Raw genomic sequence first — 16,889 nt, 5'->3', positions numbered from 1 at the left:
TTGTGACTCCATGGGCTCTTTAAAAATTTATTGTCACATAATTAATTAATTAATTAATTAATTAATTAATGTTAATTAATTCCCATTGCTGTGAAGAGACACCAAGACCAAGGCAACTCTTACAAAGGACATTTAAATGGGGCTGGCTTACAGTTTCAGAGGTTTAGTCCATTATTGTCATGGTGGGAAGCATGGTGTCATCCAAGTAGACATGGTGCTGAAGGAGCTGAGTATTCTACACCTTGATCTGAAGACAGCCAGGAGGAGACTAGATTTGTTTCACACTGGGTGTAACTTGGGCATTTAAGACCTCAAAGACCCCACCTCTACTGTGACAAACAAGGCCACACCTCCTAATAGTGCCACTCCCTGTAGGCCAAGCATTCAAACACATGAGGGGCCAAACCTATTCAAACCACCACAACAACCAAGATTGACATTACAGCCTCTAAATGCCTTCTTTGCTCTCTCAACCTTTCCTTTCATAGTGTTTGTCTCCTCCCAGCTCTCTCTTCTCCATAAGCCCATAGTTCACATCATCATTCACCATGTAGCTCACGTTAGGTCAGCCCCAAAACATACATTATGTACCTCCTTTCTTGCTGACAGAACCTTGCCTTTGTCTCTTCTGAGGTAATCTAGGAGTTAATCCAGTTACCATCAAGATGCCATCATATGATTAATACTTCTTGGCTGTTCACTCCTGCCTGATATTGATTGTTGAGCTTGTTAGTGTATTATATAACTCAGCCCTCACTATGCCCTATAAGCTAGGTGCTTTCTCTGTTATAATTTCTGTTTTAGAAATTGCGGCTCAGCAAGGAGGGGGAGATCCAAGATGGCCGCGACTAGCGTGCACAGTTTCTGAGTGGCAGAGGAGCTAAAGCGCCGGAGTTGGTGAGTGGAGGGACGACTGAAGCCAGGGAAAAGAGGGTGAGGCTTTCTGAATGAGAGGGATTATTGCACGAGGTGAGACCTTTGGTCTCGGGTCACCAGCGGACTTCTTTAGGGAAGGAGAGAAATGAGTGTTTGATCTCCTTGCACTCCCCTTTTTCGGGCCTCCCTCCTCCTTGGCACAGCCAGCTCACCGAGATTCTCAGCTCAGAGTTCACTGCCTGGGGACTGCGGTGGCAGAGGCAGGGCTCCTGGCCCTTCTTCTATGGCCGCCAGTTGTACCTGCTTTCGGAGTCCCAGATCCACAGTGCCATCCTTCCCATGTCCTAGATCTGTATTCGGCCATACCAACTCTGCACGGTCTCCCAGCCACTGACTGTACAGCCCGCCCAAACCCTCGGTGGCAGGTAGCAGGCTATATAGCCACCAAAGTCCAGCAGACCTGCCAAACAAACTAGGCACACCAGACACCAGGGCCTCCCAGGTCTGGAGACGATAGTGGTGGGCCCCCGGGACTTCCCAGAAAGCATCTGGACTGGCATCCCAGTCTCCAGATGCAGCTGGACTTCCTAACCTGGTGGCTGTAGCAGCACTGAGCTGGCAGAACACATCAGTCCTCCTACATATGACTCCAGCATGTCCAAACCAGAGAGTAGAGAGCCTGGATACCCTGATCCTTGCCAATGTGACCTGCTTGAGAGTGAGTGCACCCTTGAGTGTCTGCAGAGCCCCAGATCCAGGGTCCTTCTAAACTAGTGGCCAGGCATCAGACCCCTCCCACCTACATACCCATTGCAGGAAATAGAGGGTCACTTGGGACATTGAAGCTCGTGCTCTGTGGGTCCAACAGTGGAGTTCAGGTGGATAATGCCAGGATCTCAGACAGAGCTGAATACCAGTGGCCTGAGGGCCACTGAAGTATACAGAGAATTTGCATAAGGAAATTGCACCAGGATTATAACCAGTGCCTGCTATATCTATAGTGCATGCACAAGTAACCCCTGCAGAGCTCCTCCCACACACTCACGGGTTCAACATTCTCTATCACTCTGTCCCTCGAGGCACCTTCCATGCACATTTCAAAGTACACGCTTGTGCACATTTGTCCTTCTGCGGCTGTGAACTTTCCTCCCACAGGTACAGCTGAAGCACCAATGCACATGCTATAACCACTGGACCTCTCTCAGCTTCTTGAAGAATTTTCCAATGCTGGAGAGAGACGATACCAGTCTGAACTGCAGAATCCAGGAACAAACAGGGAAAGTTATGGATAAGCCAATGGCCAGGGGTCGGCGGAAGAACACATCCAACATAAATCAGGACATCATAGCTTCACCTGCAACCCCCAAAATTGATGAATGCTCCAATTCATTGGGAGCACAGGAAAATGTCTTTAAAGCTATGCTCACCCAGTTATTTGAGGTACATAAAGAGGAAACAAACAAATCTCTCAGAGCAATGGCCATACAGATATAGACAGTTAAAGAGGAAGAGAACAAATCTCTCAAAAATTTGGCCAACCAAGTGAAGGCAAAGAAAGGGGAAATGAACAAAATTCTCAAAGAGACACAGGCAAATATAGCCAAATACAGGCACAAGTAGAGATACAATTAGTGGCATATAGAAAGGAAATGAACAACAACAACAACAAAAACAACAAAAAACAAAAAACAAAAAAAACAAACCAGAGACCATCATAGAGAGACAGGAATCCACATTTAAACAGATGAAGGAAATGGTGTAAGGCATGAAAACAGAATTAGAATCAATAAAGAAAACACAAACTGAGGAAACCCTGGAGCTGGAGAACTTAGAGAAAAGATCAGTAACCACAAAGGTAAGCATCACCAACAGAATACAAGAGATGGAAGAGAGAAGCTCTGGTGCTGAAGATACACTCGCAGAAATTGATACTTCTCTCAAAGAAAAAGTAAAATCAGAAAAATCCCAAACACAAATTATCCAAGAAATCAAAGACGCCATGAAAAGAAAAAAAAAAAAAAAAAAAAAAAACAACTAAGAATAATAGGAATTGATGAAAAAGAAGATTCCAGGCTCCAAGGTCCAGAAAATATTTTCAAGAAAATCATAGAAGAAAATTTTCCCAACTTAAAGAAAGAGATGTTCCTAAACATACAAGAGGCCTACAAAACACCAAATAGACTAGACCAGAAAAGAAACACATCACATCACATCATAGTCAAAACTCTAAATCTATAGAACAAAGAAAAGATATTAACAGCAGCAAGGGAAAAAGGCCAAATAACATATAAAGGTAGACCTATCAGAATCACACCGGACTTCTCATCAGAAACTATGAAAGCCAGAAGGGCCTGGGAAGATGTCATGCAGACTTTAAGAGACCACAGATGCCAACCCAGGCTACTATACCCTGCAAAGTTTTTAATCAACATAGATGGAGAAAACAAAATATTCCATGATGAAACTGAATTTAAGCAATATCTACACAGAAAACCAGCCCTACAGAAGATACTAGAAGGAAAACTCCAATCCAATGAAAACTATGCGAAAGAAAACATAGCATACAGATAATTTCTCAACAAAAATTAAAGGAAAACAAGCAATGAATCACAATAAAAAGAACTATTGTTCATTGGTCACTGTTATCTATCAACATCAATGGACTCAACTTTCCAATAAAGAGACACAGATTAGGTGTGGAAGCAAGATCCAACATTCTGCTGCATCCAAGAAACACACCTCTGCAACAAAGATAAACACTACCTCAGAGTAAAGAGCTGGAAAAATGTATTTCAAGCAAATGGACCCAGAAAACAAGCTAGGGTAGCTATCCTAATAAAATAGACTTTCATCCAAAATTAATCAAAAAAGATGAGGATAGGCACTATATTCTCATCAAAGGAAAAATCCACCAAGAGGACAACACAATTCTGAATATCTATGCCCCAAATACAAGAAGCCTACATTCATAAGTGAAACATTATTAAAACTTAAATCACACATCAATCCCAACACCTTAATAGTGGGAGACTTCAACAGCCCACTTTCACCAAGGGAAAGATCATCTAGACAGAAGCCAAATAGGGAAATAAAGGCATTTAAAAAGGTCCTAAATCAAATGGACCTAATAGATGTCTACAGAACTTTCCAGCCAAACTCAAAAGAGTATACCTTCTTTTCAGCACTTCATGGAACCATGGAAACTGAACAACTTGCTGCTCAATGACAGCTGGGTTAAGAAAGAAAGAAAGAAATTAAATACTTCCTAGAATTCAATGAAAATGAAGGTACAACATACCCTAATTTATGGGACACAATGAAAGCAGTGTTCAGAGGAAAATTCATAGCACTAAGTGCCTTCAAGAAGAAATTTGTGACATCTCATACAAGTAACTTAATGGCCCAACTGAAAGCCCTAGCAAAAAAAGAAGCAAATACACCCAAGAGGAGCCGAAGGCTGGAAATAATCAAAGTCAGGGCTGAAATCAATCAATTAGAAACAAATAAAACTATTCAAAGAATCAAGGAAACCAAGAGCTGGTTCTTTGAGAAAATCAACAGGATAGACAAACCTTTTAGCCAAACTAACTAAAAGGCAGAGAGTAAGGGGGACATAACTACCTACAGATACTGAGGAAATCCAAACAATCATCAGGTCGTACTACAAAAGCCTATATGCCACAAAATTTGAAAATCTAAAAGAAATGGGCAATTTTCGTGATAGAGTCCATCTACCAAAATTAAGTCAAGATCAGGTAGAAAGCTTGAATAGTCCTATATCTCCCAAGGAAATAGAAGCAGTCATCAACAGTCTCCCTTCCAAAAAAAGCCCTGGGCCAGATGGTTTCAGTGCAGAATTCTACCAGACCTTCAAAGAAGTACTAACTCCAATTTTCTTCAAACTATTCCACAAAATAGAAACAGAAGGAACATTACTAAACTCATTCTGTGAAACCACAGTCACCTTGATACCTAAACCACACAAAGACCCAACAAAAAAAGAGAACTTCAGACATATCTCTCTTATGAACATTGATGCAAATATACTCAATAAAATACTTGCAAACTGAATCCAAGAACACATCAAAGATATCATCCACCATGACCAAGTAGGCTTCATCCCAGGCATGCATGGGTGATTCAAAATATGGAAATCCATCAATGTAATCCACTATATAAACAAACTGAAGGAGAAAAACCACATGATCATCTCCTTAGATGCCAAAGAAGCATTTGACAAAGTCCAACACCCATTCATGTTTAAAGTCTTGGAGAGTTCAGGGATACAAGGCACATACCTAAACATAGTAAGGGCAATACACAGCAAGCCTATAGCCAACATCAAACTCAATGGAGAGAAACTTCCTGAAATCAGGGACAAGGCAAGGCTGACCACTCTCTCCATATCTCTTCAACATCATACTTGAAGTCCTAGCTAAAGCAATAAGAAAACTAAAGGAGATCAAGGGAATACAAATAGGAAAGGAAGAGGTTGAAGTTTCATTATTTATAGATGATATGATAGCATACATGAGTGAACCCAAAAATTCAACCAGAGAACTCCTTCAGCTGATAAACACCGTCAGCAAAGTGGCTAGTTACAAAATCAACTAAAAAAAAAAAAAAAAAAATCAGAAGTCCTCCTGTATACCAAAGACAAAAGGGCCAAGAAAGCAATCAAGGAAACAACATCCTTCACAATAGCCACTAATAACAAAAAGTACCTTTGGGTGACTCTAACCAAGCAAGTGAAAGACCTGTTTGAAAAAAACTAAGTCTCTGAAGAAAGAAATTGAAGAAGATATCAGAAGATGGAAAGATCTCCCGTGCTCATGGATGGGTAGGATTAACATAGTGAAAATGGCCATCCTACTAAAAGCAATCTACAGATTCAATGCAATTCCCATCAAAATACCAACACAATTCTTTACAGACCTTGAAAGATTCTCAACTTCTTATGGAGAAACAAAAAACCCAGGATCCCCAAAACAATCCTGTACAACAACAGATCGTCTGGAGGTATCTCCATCCCTGATCTTAAGCTGTACTACAGAGCAATAGTAATAAAAACTGCATGGTATTGGCATAGAAACAGAAAGGAGGATTAATGGAACTGAATAGAAGACCCAGAAATAAACCCACACACCTATGAATACTTGATTTTTGACAACGAAGCCAAAACCATTCAATAGATAAAAGACGGCATCTTCAACAAATGGTGGTGGTCCAACATACAGAAAAATGAAAATAGGTCCGTATTTATCATCCTGCACAAAACTAAAGTTCAAGTGGATCAAAGACCTCAACATAAAATCAGACACTCTAAATCAGTTAGAAGAAAAAGTGGTGAAGAGCCTAGAACTCATTGGCACAGGAGACAACTTCCTGAACAGAACACCAACAGCATAGGCTCTAAGATCAACAATCAATAAATGGGACCTCATGAAACTGAAAAGCTTCTGTAAAGCAAGACACTGTCTTCAAAACAAAATGACAGCCTACAGACTGGGAAAGGATCTTCACCAACACTACAACTGACAGAGGCCTGATATCCAGAATATATAAAGAACTAAAGAAATTAAAAAGCAATAAATCAAGCAATCCAATTAAAAAAATGGGGTATGGAGCTAAACAGAGAATTCTCTGTAGAGGAATATAGAATGGCAGAGAAATACTTAAAAGATGCTCAATGTCCTTAGCCATCAGAGAGATGCAAATCAAAATGACCCTGACATTTCACCTTACACCATCAAAATGGCTAAAATAAAAAACTCAAATGACAATACATGCTGGAGAGGTTGTGGAGAAAGGGGAACCCTCCTCCATTGCTGGTGGGAATGTAAACTTGTACAAACACTTTGGAAATCAATTTGACACTTTCTCAGACAATTAGGAATAGTGTTTCCTCAAGATCCAGCTATACCACTCCTAGGCATATATTCAGAATATGCTCAAGTATACAACAAGGACATTTGCTCAACCATGTTCATAACAGCTTTATTTATGATAGCCAGAACCTGGAAACAACCCAGATGTCCATCAACAGAGGAATGGATACAGAAATTGTGGTATTTTTACACAATGGAATACTACTCAGTAATTAAAAATGAGGAAATCATGAAATTTGCAGGCAAGTGGTGGGATCTAGAAAAGATCATTCTGAGTGAGGTATCCCAGAAGGAGAAAGACACACATGGTATATACTCACTTATATAGACCTATAAGATAGGATAAACATACTGAAATCTATACACCTAAAGAATATAAACAAGAAAGAAGACCCAGGGTAAGACTGACCAATCCTTACTTAGAAAGACAAATGGGATGGACATTGGATGTAGGAGAAAACAAGTAACAGGACAGGAGCCTACCACAGAGGGCCTCTGAAATACTTAACCTAGCAGTGTATCAAAGAAGATACTGAGACTCATAACCAAACTTTTGGCAGAGTGCAGGGAATCATATGAAAGAAGGGGGAGTTAATATGACCTGGAGAGAATAGGAGCTCCACAGGGATCAAATATATATGGGCACAGGGGTCTTTCATGAGACCATTTCTTCAACTAAGGACCATGTATGGATATAACCTAGAACCTCTGCGTGGATGTAGCCCATGGTAGCACAGTATCCAAGTGGGTACCCCGGTAAGGGAAAAAGAGACTATTTCTGACATAAACTCAATGGTGGGCTCTTTGACCTCCCTCCTCCCACCCATGGGAGGAGCAGCCCTGCCAGGCCACAGAGGAGGACATTGCAGCCAGTCCTGAAGATACCTGATAAACCCGAGTCAGATGAAAGGGGAAGAGGTCCTCCCCTATCAGTGGACTTGGAAAGGGGCAGGGAGGAGATGGGGGAGGGAGGTTGGGATTGAGAGGAAATGAGGGAGCGGGATACAGCTGGGATACAAAGTTAATAAACTGTAACTAATATTAAAAATAATAAAAATTAAAAAAATAAGAAATTGTTAATCTGTGAACGAACTCACAGTGGAAAGTCACTTGAACAGTTCTGAAGTCCCAGGCACTTAACTTTTTACTAATTCTTTCAACACAACAAAAGCTTTGTTATCTTTGTTTTGTTGGTGAGGAACTTGCAGTTTAAAGAGGTTAAGTTCTTGTCCTGCAATTGAGCTATGGGTGGTGTGTGTGTGTGTGTGTGTGTGTTTGCAAAAACTTGAGGTCTTCCTAGACCGAAGCACCTACTCCCTTCTCAGCCTTTTCATTAGCTCTTCCTTCTCCACTGCTTATCTGCTCTGTTCCTCTTCCAGGCTTTATTCTCTTCTCAACGGTCACCGATACTTCTCTCTACTCATAAGTTATATTACTGCACTACTGTATTACCTAGAATTATGGAATTGTTCTGGGTAGTTTTGTGTCAACTTGCCACAAGCTAGAATCATCAGAGAGGAAGAAGTCTCAACTGAGAAAATGCCCTCATAAGATTGGACTGCAGCCAATCTTAAGAAAACACTGTAGGGTGTTTTCTTAATTAGTGATTGATGGGGGAGGGACCAAGCTATTGTGTGGCTGGTGGACCTGAGTTATGGAAGAACCCAGCATGAGCAAGCTGTGAAGAGCAAGCCAGTAAGCATCACTCCTCCTTGGCCTCTGCATCAGCTCCTGCCGCCAGGGTTGTGCCCTGTTTGAGTTCCTGTCTTGACTTCCTTCAAGGATCAGCTGTGGTATGTAAGCATAAGCTGAATAAACTTGTTGCTTCCCAAGTTGCTTTGGTCATGGTGTTTCATCACAGCAATAGTAACCCTAAGTAAGACAGGTGTCCTCTTTCAGCCCCTGCCTTTTGGCAGTCCTAAACCTCTGATGAAAAGATGCAGACTTGAGATCCATGGCAACACAAAACACGGAAAATCACACAGCTCTTTTCCAGCTTGTTTCAGTCTACTGTGCCAGGGCGCTGACAGGAATGCTTTCCTGCACAGGGCTCATGGGTTGATGCAGCTCAAACGATGTTCCTGTATATAAATCAGATTGGGTGCGGTGGCGGAGAGGAGGCAGAGAAGAGCGGGGGAAACCTCTACCATATTTAGGTAGAATTCAATCTTGACAATGTTTGTTTTGTTAGATTTTCACATTTTATGTGCTTGAGTGTTTTGCCTGCATGCATGTCTGTGTACAACGTGTGTGTCTGCTCATGTAATTCAGAAGAGAATGTTGAATTTCCTATAATTGGAATCACCATATGTGTGCTGGGAATTGAATATAGGCCGTTTAGAAAAGGGTTCTTAACTGCTGAGCTATCTCTCCAGACCCAGAATATTGAACATGTTAACACACTGTCTACAAATCAGGACCTAATGGGGAAAGAAGGACAAAGGCATACTGATGGTGGATGGTTGAAGACAGCAAATGTTTTTGTAGTAACCATACCACCTAAATGCTATTCTGTTGAAATGTCCTCCGTCAAGTCAGTCTTTTCCCCCTGCATTCAGCCTGAAGCCAGTACTCAAGACATGAGCAGAATGCAGCTGACTCTTTGCTAGAATGTTACACAAATGGCCAGTTCCTTGAGATGACTCATCCTCTCTGAAATCTCATGAGTGAAAGCCCACCATCCACATTTCTCAGCATTCTGGTCTTCCAGAGTCCCACCAAGATGCTCCTTCAGTTCTGTTGATAAGCATTCTAGGCTGTCACTGCCAACCTCTGCCACAGTTCTTCTTTCCCATGGAGACATCACCCCAAATCTTCCTTTGAGTAACCGTTGCTTTTGCTTTGTGGTTTTGCTTCTCCACTTGAATACTTTATGACCTCACTCCCCACTCTCCCAGTGCTGCCCCCCCCCCCCACGTTCCCCCTTCTCCCCAGAGCTGAGTCTCAGTGGTATAGCACTTGTCTAAACATAGGTAATGTCCTGGGGTTGATGCACAGCACCACAGCAAATGAACAAAAACATCTTGTAGTTGGACGGTGTTATTTCGTCCCTCTGAACATTTAATATTGCTCATTGCCAACAGCTGCTCACCCTGGGTATCCCTTAGCTGTAGGCAAGGGCCAGGCCTTATCTAGGAGATTGCAGCCTACTGGTATTAATGAGGGCCAGAACTGCACATGACTAACTGAAAGACTCCCGGTAGAGCCTCTCTAGACGGAGAGACCCCGCTTCCCAAGGATCAGCGAGACCAGCCTTCGGATGCAAGCCGCAAGAGGTTTATTTCGATACACGGGTACCCGGGGCGACAAAGCCTTTCGGAAGACTTGCGCGCCTCTCGGTTGGGGTGATGGGTTTTTATAGGGCTCGGGAGCAAGAAGCATGGTTACAGAAGTGAGAAGCATAGTTACAGGGATCTGATTGGGCGGTTTGAACAAAGCCATTGTTAGGTCACGTACCCGGAACAGGGAAGGCGGGAAGGCAGATGTGAGTGGAGTCACGTACCCGGTTCTTATCTTGGGTGCCCAGAGTGTTTCAGGCACCCAACCGCAGATATCCTGCTGTTGGGCATCTGTCCTGCCTTGCCTCTGACCCTGCACTGCTCCAGTCTTGCAAAATAGTGTTGCCAGCATTATGCTAGGGCTTTATTCTTTCATTCCCCCATTTTTCTTCTATCTTAGAATGGAATCCTTCATTCTACGGGTCTAGGGAGAGTCAATCTCTGTCTCCAGCTGCTTGAGTTGATGATACTGCTGGGTTAGCACTAACGTCTGTATGACGGAGAGCTGGTCCTTTATAAACTGAACTAGCCGATTTAGGATACAAGGCCCAACTAGTAGAATCAGGAGAATTATGATTAGAAGACCCATAATGGAGAAGATCAGGGTGGTAATCCAGGGGGACCGACTAAACCATCTCTCGTACCAGCTCTGTCCTGACTCAAAGAATTGCTGTCTCTGAGTCTTTCTCTGAGTTTAGCCATGTTATCTCTTACCAATCCAGTATGGTCAGCATAAAAGTAACATTTTTTTCTTTAAAGCTGCACATAGTCCTCCTTTTTGTAAGAAGAGGATATCTAGCCCCCTTCTATTCTGCAAGACTACTTATAAACCTATTAGGGCCTCCCCCCCCCCGAGCCAGTCTTATCTTTAGTGGATTTTGGGTGCGATGAAGTTTCCATGAGGAGGCTGGAGTCTGATCTTGCTTTGCGTCCCGATGAGCCGCTTTGGCATGGGAGGCGTGTACCCACGCTGCGATACTGTCGACCTTGAGCGCCGTCGGGGTTGTTAGCAACACAGTATATGGTCCTTTCCAGCGGGGTTTCAAGTTCTTGGTTTGATGTCGGCGGACCCAAACTGTGTCTCCGATCTGGAACAGATGCGGCACCACCGGTCGGTTTAGCTGTTCCTGGTATGCAGCAGCGATGGGTTTCCAGACTTCTTTCTGGACAATCTGCAGTGCCTGCAAATGAGCTTTTAGAGAGGGGCTGTCAGCAAAGGAGGCTATATAGGGATCAAAGAAATTAACGACCGGTGGTGGAGCTCCATACAGGATCTCGAAAGGAGTGAGTCCATGGGGGCCCGGGGTGTTCCGGGCCCGGTATAGGGCCAGTGGGAGGAGGACCACCCAGTCTCTAGAGCCAGTTGCCAGCGTTAATTTGGATAAGGTCTCCTTGAAAGTTTTATTTATTCGTTCACTAACTTAACCTGGGCCAAATTAGTGGGGCGCTTTGCTGCCCCATGGAGACCCGCTATCAGCAACTGGCGATAGAGACGTAAGTGATTCCTACCGTCCTCTGTGGCGAAGTTCCAATCAGGTCGTTCCAAGGGGAAGGCCTTGTTGATCTCGTTTGGCAACTGAGTAGGCTGCCCGTTATCCCCCGGAACGTTTTTACGGGCTTTCAAAATGACCCGTTGCTTCTCCTCGGTGGTCAGGAGGGCCTGTAACAGCTGCTGACAATCGTCCCAGGTGGGCTGGTGGGTTACTAAAATGGACTTGATTAAAGCAGTGAGTCTAGAAGGATCCCTAGAGAAAGGGGGGGTTATTATTTTTTTCAGTTATATAGATCTGAAGCGGAAAAAGGCCAGTATTGGAGCTGGCCGTCAGGCCCCGCTCGTAATGGGAGAGCCTGAGATGTGGAATCCGGAGGGGCCTCTCGGCGCCCTCTCAACCGCCCTGCCACCGGGGAAGGAGCCGGTTCCTCCTGAGGTCCGGCTGCGGCGGCTTCTCCCGGCTCTTGGTCGGGGTTTGGGTCCCTATAGGGTAGATATAGGGGTAGTAAGCCAAGGAGAGCTATTATTCTTTTTTTTTCTAGGGTCTCTCTAGGCTTTTAGCCCAGTTGCTGCAATATTAGTTTTTATTTCAGCTAAGCAGATGCTCAAGATAATAGCTAATGCCAGGGAGCCACTTTTGACTTAGCATTTCAGCCTGCTAGGGGGGATTTGGGCGAAGATCCGTCTTCTGGAGCTTCTTCGATGCTGACCGTTGGACCGTAGGCATCAGGAGCTAGGGAGGCTGAAATGCCAGTCAAAGGCTGGGCAATAGGGCAGTCCCAAGCATCTGGTTAGTTGATCCACCGGAAGAGGCAGGGAGCAATCAGGTCAGTTTCCAGGAAGTCCAGATCTCAGCTTGCAGTCCACAGCTGATCCCAGAACAGAGTTAAACAGGTGAAAATCTGCTGAGACAAATTTAGACTGGAGACAGAAGTTAAAATTTATCTATTAAATTGGAAAGATCAGGGAAAATCTCATCTGTGATCCTTTTGAGCTATGCCAGATCCAGGTCAAATCCTGAAACTTATATGAAATTTTTTAGTACACAAAAGGAAATACATAATTTTAAATACTCAGAAAAGTAACATATCAGCAAATTGAACATTTTGAGAGTAACAGGTAAAACTGCATCCCACTGAATAAGTATCAGCTGTTTGTTTTATAACCTTTATACACAACTTAAGTGTGTCCACGGTAACATTTTTTCTGTGGGCATAGCTGTTGGTAATTAGCCACGAATGAAGCTTGGCCATTTTTTTTATACACTCAGCATCTTTTAGTCCCCATCTCTATGTTCATACTGGAAAGTTAGGCAGAAATACATTACTGGCTTTAGTGCTAAACCCTGGATGCTCGATTTTTCTTTATAAAGTAACTAGAAGGAATAGGTTTAAGATATTCCTGTGTCAAAATCTACCCCAGAAATGGCAGATATTAAGAATACCATACTAAAAGCTATGACTTTTGGGTCAGATATACACATTAAACAGATGTTTTTAACATGATGAGAAGTACCTTTAAGTCTATCTCCAGAAGCCAACCAAAGGAAATTAAAATCTCAACCTGGTGACTGAATAATAAGCAGTCAGTGCTCCATCAACTTATCAGAACTCTATTGATTAATGCCAAAACTCTGAACTTCTGAAATCTCATAAAATAAGCACAACAGTAGCAAAGAGGGGGGAGAGATCTAAAGTATCTCTCATTTTTAACATGCTTTAAACTATTTTAATATTATTATAACTTATAATTATATACCTTAAAACATCAACTTAGACACTCCAATTTTTTTGCATTTATCAACCCTGAAACATTTTCTCAGACTAAATAACAACACTCTAGATTTTTACAACCTAAACTCCTATATCCTCAGACTCTACATAGGCTCCGTATTTTTTTTTAATCTAGCTATATATTTTAAGACACAGATAACTAACATGTAGGCAAGGGCCAGGCCTTATCTAGGAGATTGCAGCCTACTGGTATTAATGAGGGCCAGAACTGCACATGACTAACAACAAATTTGGGTGTGTAGTATAAAGACCGTTCTTGTGTAGTGCTTCACTTAACCCACACAACACTGGCAACAGCATTTCTGTTATTGGCTTTATAGATGAAGAAATCAAGGCTGAAGGGGCTGGCTGAATGCCTATGCAAATAACACCCAGCCAAGTACAGGCTCTAAGAGAACAATCAATAAATGGGAATTCATGAAACTGAAAAGCTTCTGTAAAGCAAAGGACACTGTCGTCAGAACAAAACAACTACCCACAGATTGGGAAAGGATCTTCACCAACCCTATATCTGACAGAGGGCTAATATCCAATATATATAAAGCACTAAAGAAGTTAAAAAGCAACAATTCAAGGAATCCAATTAAAAAATGGGGAACAGAGCTAAACAATTCTCGATAGAGGAATATCGAATGGCAGAGAAACACTTAAAGAAATGCTCAGTGTCATTAGTCATCAGGGAAATGCAAATCAAAACGACCCTGAGATTTCACCTCACACCCATCAGAAGGGCTAAGATCAAAAACTCAAGTGACAACATATGCTGGAGAGGTTGCAGAGAAAGGGGAACCCTCCTCCATTGCTGGTGGGAATGTAAACGGGTACAACCACTCTGGAAATCAATCTGGTGCTTTCTCAGACAATTAGGAATAGCTCTTCCTCAAGTTCCAGCTATACCACTCCTAGGCATATATCCAAAAGAGGCTCAAGTACACAATAAGGACATTTGCCACGTGGCAATTGTGTCCTGCTTCTTCCATTCTCCCCTAGGAGGGCAGAGGGGAGATTGAAAGGACTTCCAAACTTCTTTGTTAATTTATCTACTTTAATGTCAATGCCACCTCCTGAGAGGAACCTCGTTTTGAGTGGAAAATGTATATAAAGCTCCAGAAGTTTCTGTAAGTTTCTCTTTAGGTGGGATCCTAGTTTGATTTGAGTTGCCATGATGAACAATCTAGGGAGGAAAAGGTGTATTTCAGCTTACACTTCCAGGTCTGCAGTCCATTATTTGGGGAAGTCAGGGCAGGATCTCCAGTCAGGTGCCATTGGAAGGAGTATCGCCTCAGCTCCGCCCCACCCCCGTGTTTAGCTAGATTTGTTATAAGCCAAGGCCCACCTGCCAAGAAGATCCACATCAGTCATCAGTGGTGACAGTCTCGCATAGACGTGATCATAGGCCAGTCACTTGAGGCTCTTCACGGGTTATAAAAAGTAAGCAGCGCAGGGAACTAGAGTGGAGGTGCCCTTGCAATAATGGAGGGAAGGGTAAATGTACTTATTGCCACTGAATCAGATGCCTAAAAAACGCCGAGGCTCGTTCATTTTTAAATTCCGTGTGTATTTTTCCACTTTTAACAATTTTTTTTCAGTTTTTAAGAGAAATTATCATCGCTGTGTATAGAGTGGGGGTGGGTTGGAAGGTAGGATTTAAGAAGCGCTTCACTTACCCCATGTTTAATACACGCGGACACTCCTTTCCCCCAAGGCGTTGGGGCTCAGATCCGTAGATAGTTATTTCAAGGGATGGTTCTTTGGCTGTTTGAGCTCAATAAACCGCGTTTATCTCCCAGGGATGATTTTATAAACCACATTTTATCACACATTCCCCAAACGGCTGCGTGAAACCCAGAGCCCAGGGATGTCCAGGATGGGGACGCGCGTGGCCCCCGGCGGTTGTGACGCGGAGACCAGGGGTCGCGAACCGCCACCCCCTCCCGTCCCCATGGCGTCTGCCTCCCGCGCCCCCGCGAAGCCCCCGCAGGTCCTGGTCCTCGACCCACCCTCCGTCCTCAAGTTCAAAGGCCCCTTCACCGCGGTAGTCACCACGCATCTCAAATTGTGCAACCCGTCGTCGAGGACAGTGTGCTTCAAGGTGAAGAGCACCAGGCCCCGCCGCTACTGCGTGCGGCCCACCAGCGGCGTCATCGAGCCGGGCTGCACAGTGACGGTCGCCGCCATGCTGCAGCCCTTCGGCCGCGACCCCAGCGGGGAGGGCACGCACAAGTTCATGGTGCAGACAGTGTTTGCCCCCGAGGACACTTCGAATCTGGAGGCCGTGTGGAAGGAGGCAAGGCCCGGCGAACTCATGGATTCGAAACTGAGGTGTGTGTTTGAAATGCCGAGAGAAAGTGACCAACAGGAACAAGTCTTGAGATTCAGAAAGGCCGCGCACGCCAGCAGGCCGGAGCCCACCTCCTCCACCTCCCTGAAGCCGAATCGCACCTCGCCTTTCCCTGTTGTACTTCTCGTGATCGGAGCAGTTTTCGTCGGATTCTTTCTAGGGAAATACCTCTTGTAGAGGGAGGCGAGCACGGCACTCTTCCTCTCACCCGACTCCCACTTAGACCAGAAGCAAGATTCCTTTACCCACCGCCTCATCGGGAGGATGGCTCGCAGTGACGACTTGGTGTGTGTACAGCGTCACTTAGGCTTCGCCCCAAATGATCTTTCGTGGTTGAAGGACGCAATAAACAAACAAACAAACAAACAAGCCAAATAAGAAATGTTGGGCTACTGGACAGGTTGCATATTATCAGACCACCATAAGTCAGTTGCCCATTCTGTGCGGGGTGAAATTCATCAAGAGGTGTTCTTTTGGTTTTAATAAGAGTTCAAGAATTGTTCAGTCTTGTAAATGTTTATTTTGTGAGTCTCTTTAGTTTTTTTTTTTTTTTTTTTAAATCTGCTGAGTTACCTCTTGAAATATGATTTATTGAAATTTGCTAACCCTCCCTTCCAGGAAATGCCAAGAGGAGTTCAGTTGGGGGTGAGGTGGGGGAATGGTATCTTTTTCCACATATGCTAATGTGGCAAAAATTTCCCTGTCCCTTCTGAAGCAATTTTTGACTGAGTTTTTCACTCTTACAAATCTGCCCAGTGGTATTTAACTTAAAAAAAAAAAAAAGAAAAAAAAAAAAAGTTAACAGGTTCTTTTTGGGCAGCCCGCCGTGGTCTGTTGTGTCACTTGGGGCAGTTAGAAGAAAAGTGGGAATCTGAAATTTACACTGCGTGATTTTTGTTTGCATTGAAGCCCTTCCACACAGTTTAGTATTGTAATTAAGACTCCCCACTTTATTAAGGAAAGGAATTTATAGAATTTCAAGCTATTTTGATAGTTTGAACAACTGTAATGGATTTATTTTACAGAGATCTAAAATAATCAAATTCAACAAGAGTGCTGTAGTTGCCATGACTTTGTGTATGTGCCATGTAGTTTCCTTGGGCTTAAGTGATTCCATTCCTGCCAGGTTTTTGTTGTTCTTTTGTTTTGTTTTCTTTTGTTTTGTTGTTTTTCATTGTCTTCTCCAGGAAGACTCACTGTCCTGGATTTTGAAGTACTTAT

The 16,889-nt window shown here is 43.4% G+C and overlaps 1 protein-coding gene across 1 annotated transcript; it reads left to right on the top strand.

The window, feature by feature from the left end:
• Positions 1 to 15,269: 15,269 nt before the first annotated feature.
• On the top strand, positions 15,270 to 15,845 carry LOC129688207 (vesicle-associated membrane protein-associated protein A-like). Its single transcript, XM_055622987.1, has one exon. The coding sequence runs from the start codon at positions 15,270 to 15,272 to the stop codon at positions 15,843 to 15,845; it is 576 nt and encodes a 191-aa protein (XP_055478962.1).
• The last annotated feature ends 1,044 nt before the right edge of the window (positions 15,846 to 16,889 follow it).

Source organism: Psammomys obesus, unplaced genomic scaffold (assembly GCF_907164565.1).
Source record: "Psammomys obesus unplaced genomic scaffold, mPsaObe1.curated_primary_1811, whole genome shotgun sequence".
NCBI lineage: Eukaryota > Metazoa > Chordata > Mammalia > Rodentia > Muridae > Psammomys > Psammomys obesus.
The sequence above is the reverse complement of the archived record's forward strand: the minus strand, read 5'-3'. Positions and strand labels throughout refer to the sequence as shown.

Excerpts from the sequence above, each read along its gene's own strand:
- LOC129688207 (XM_055622987.1), top strand. The coding sequence starts at position 15,270 with ATGGCGTCTGCCTCCCGCGCCCCCGCGAAGCCCCCGCAGGTCCTGGTC.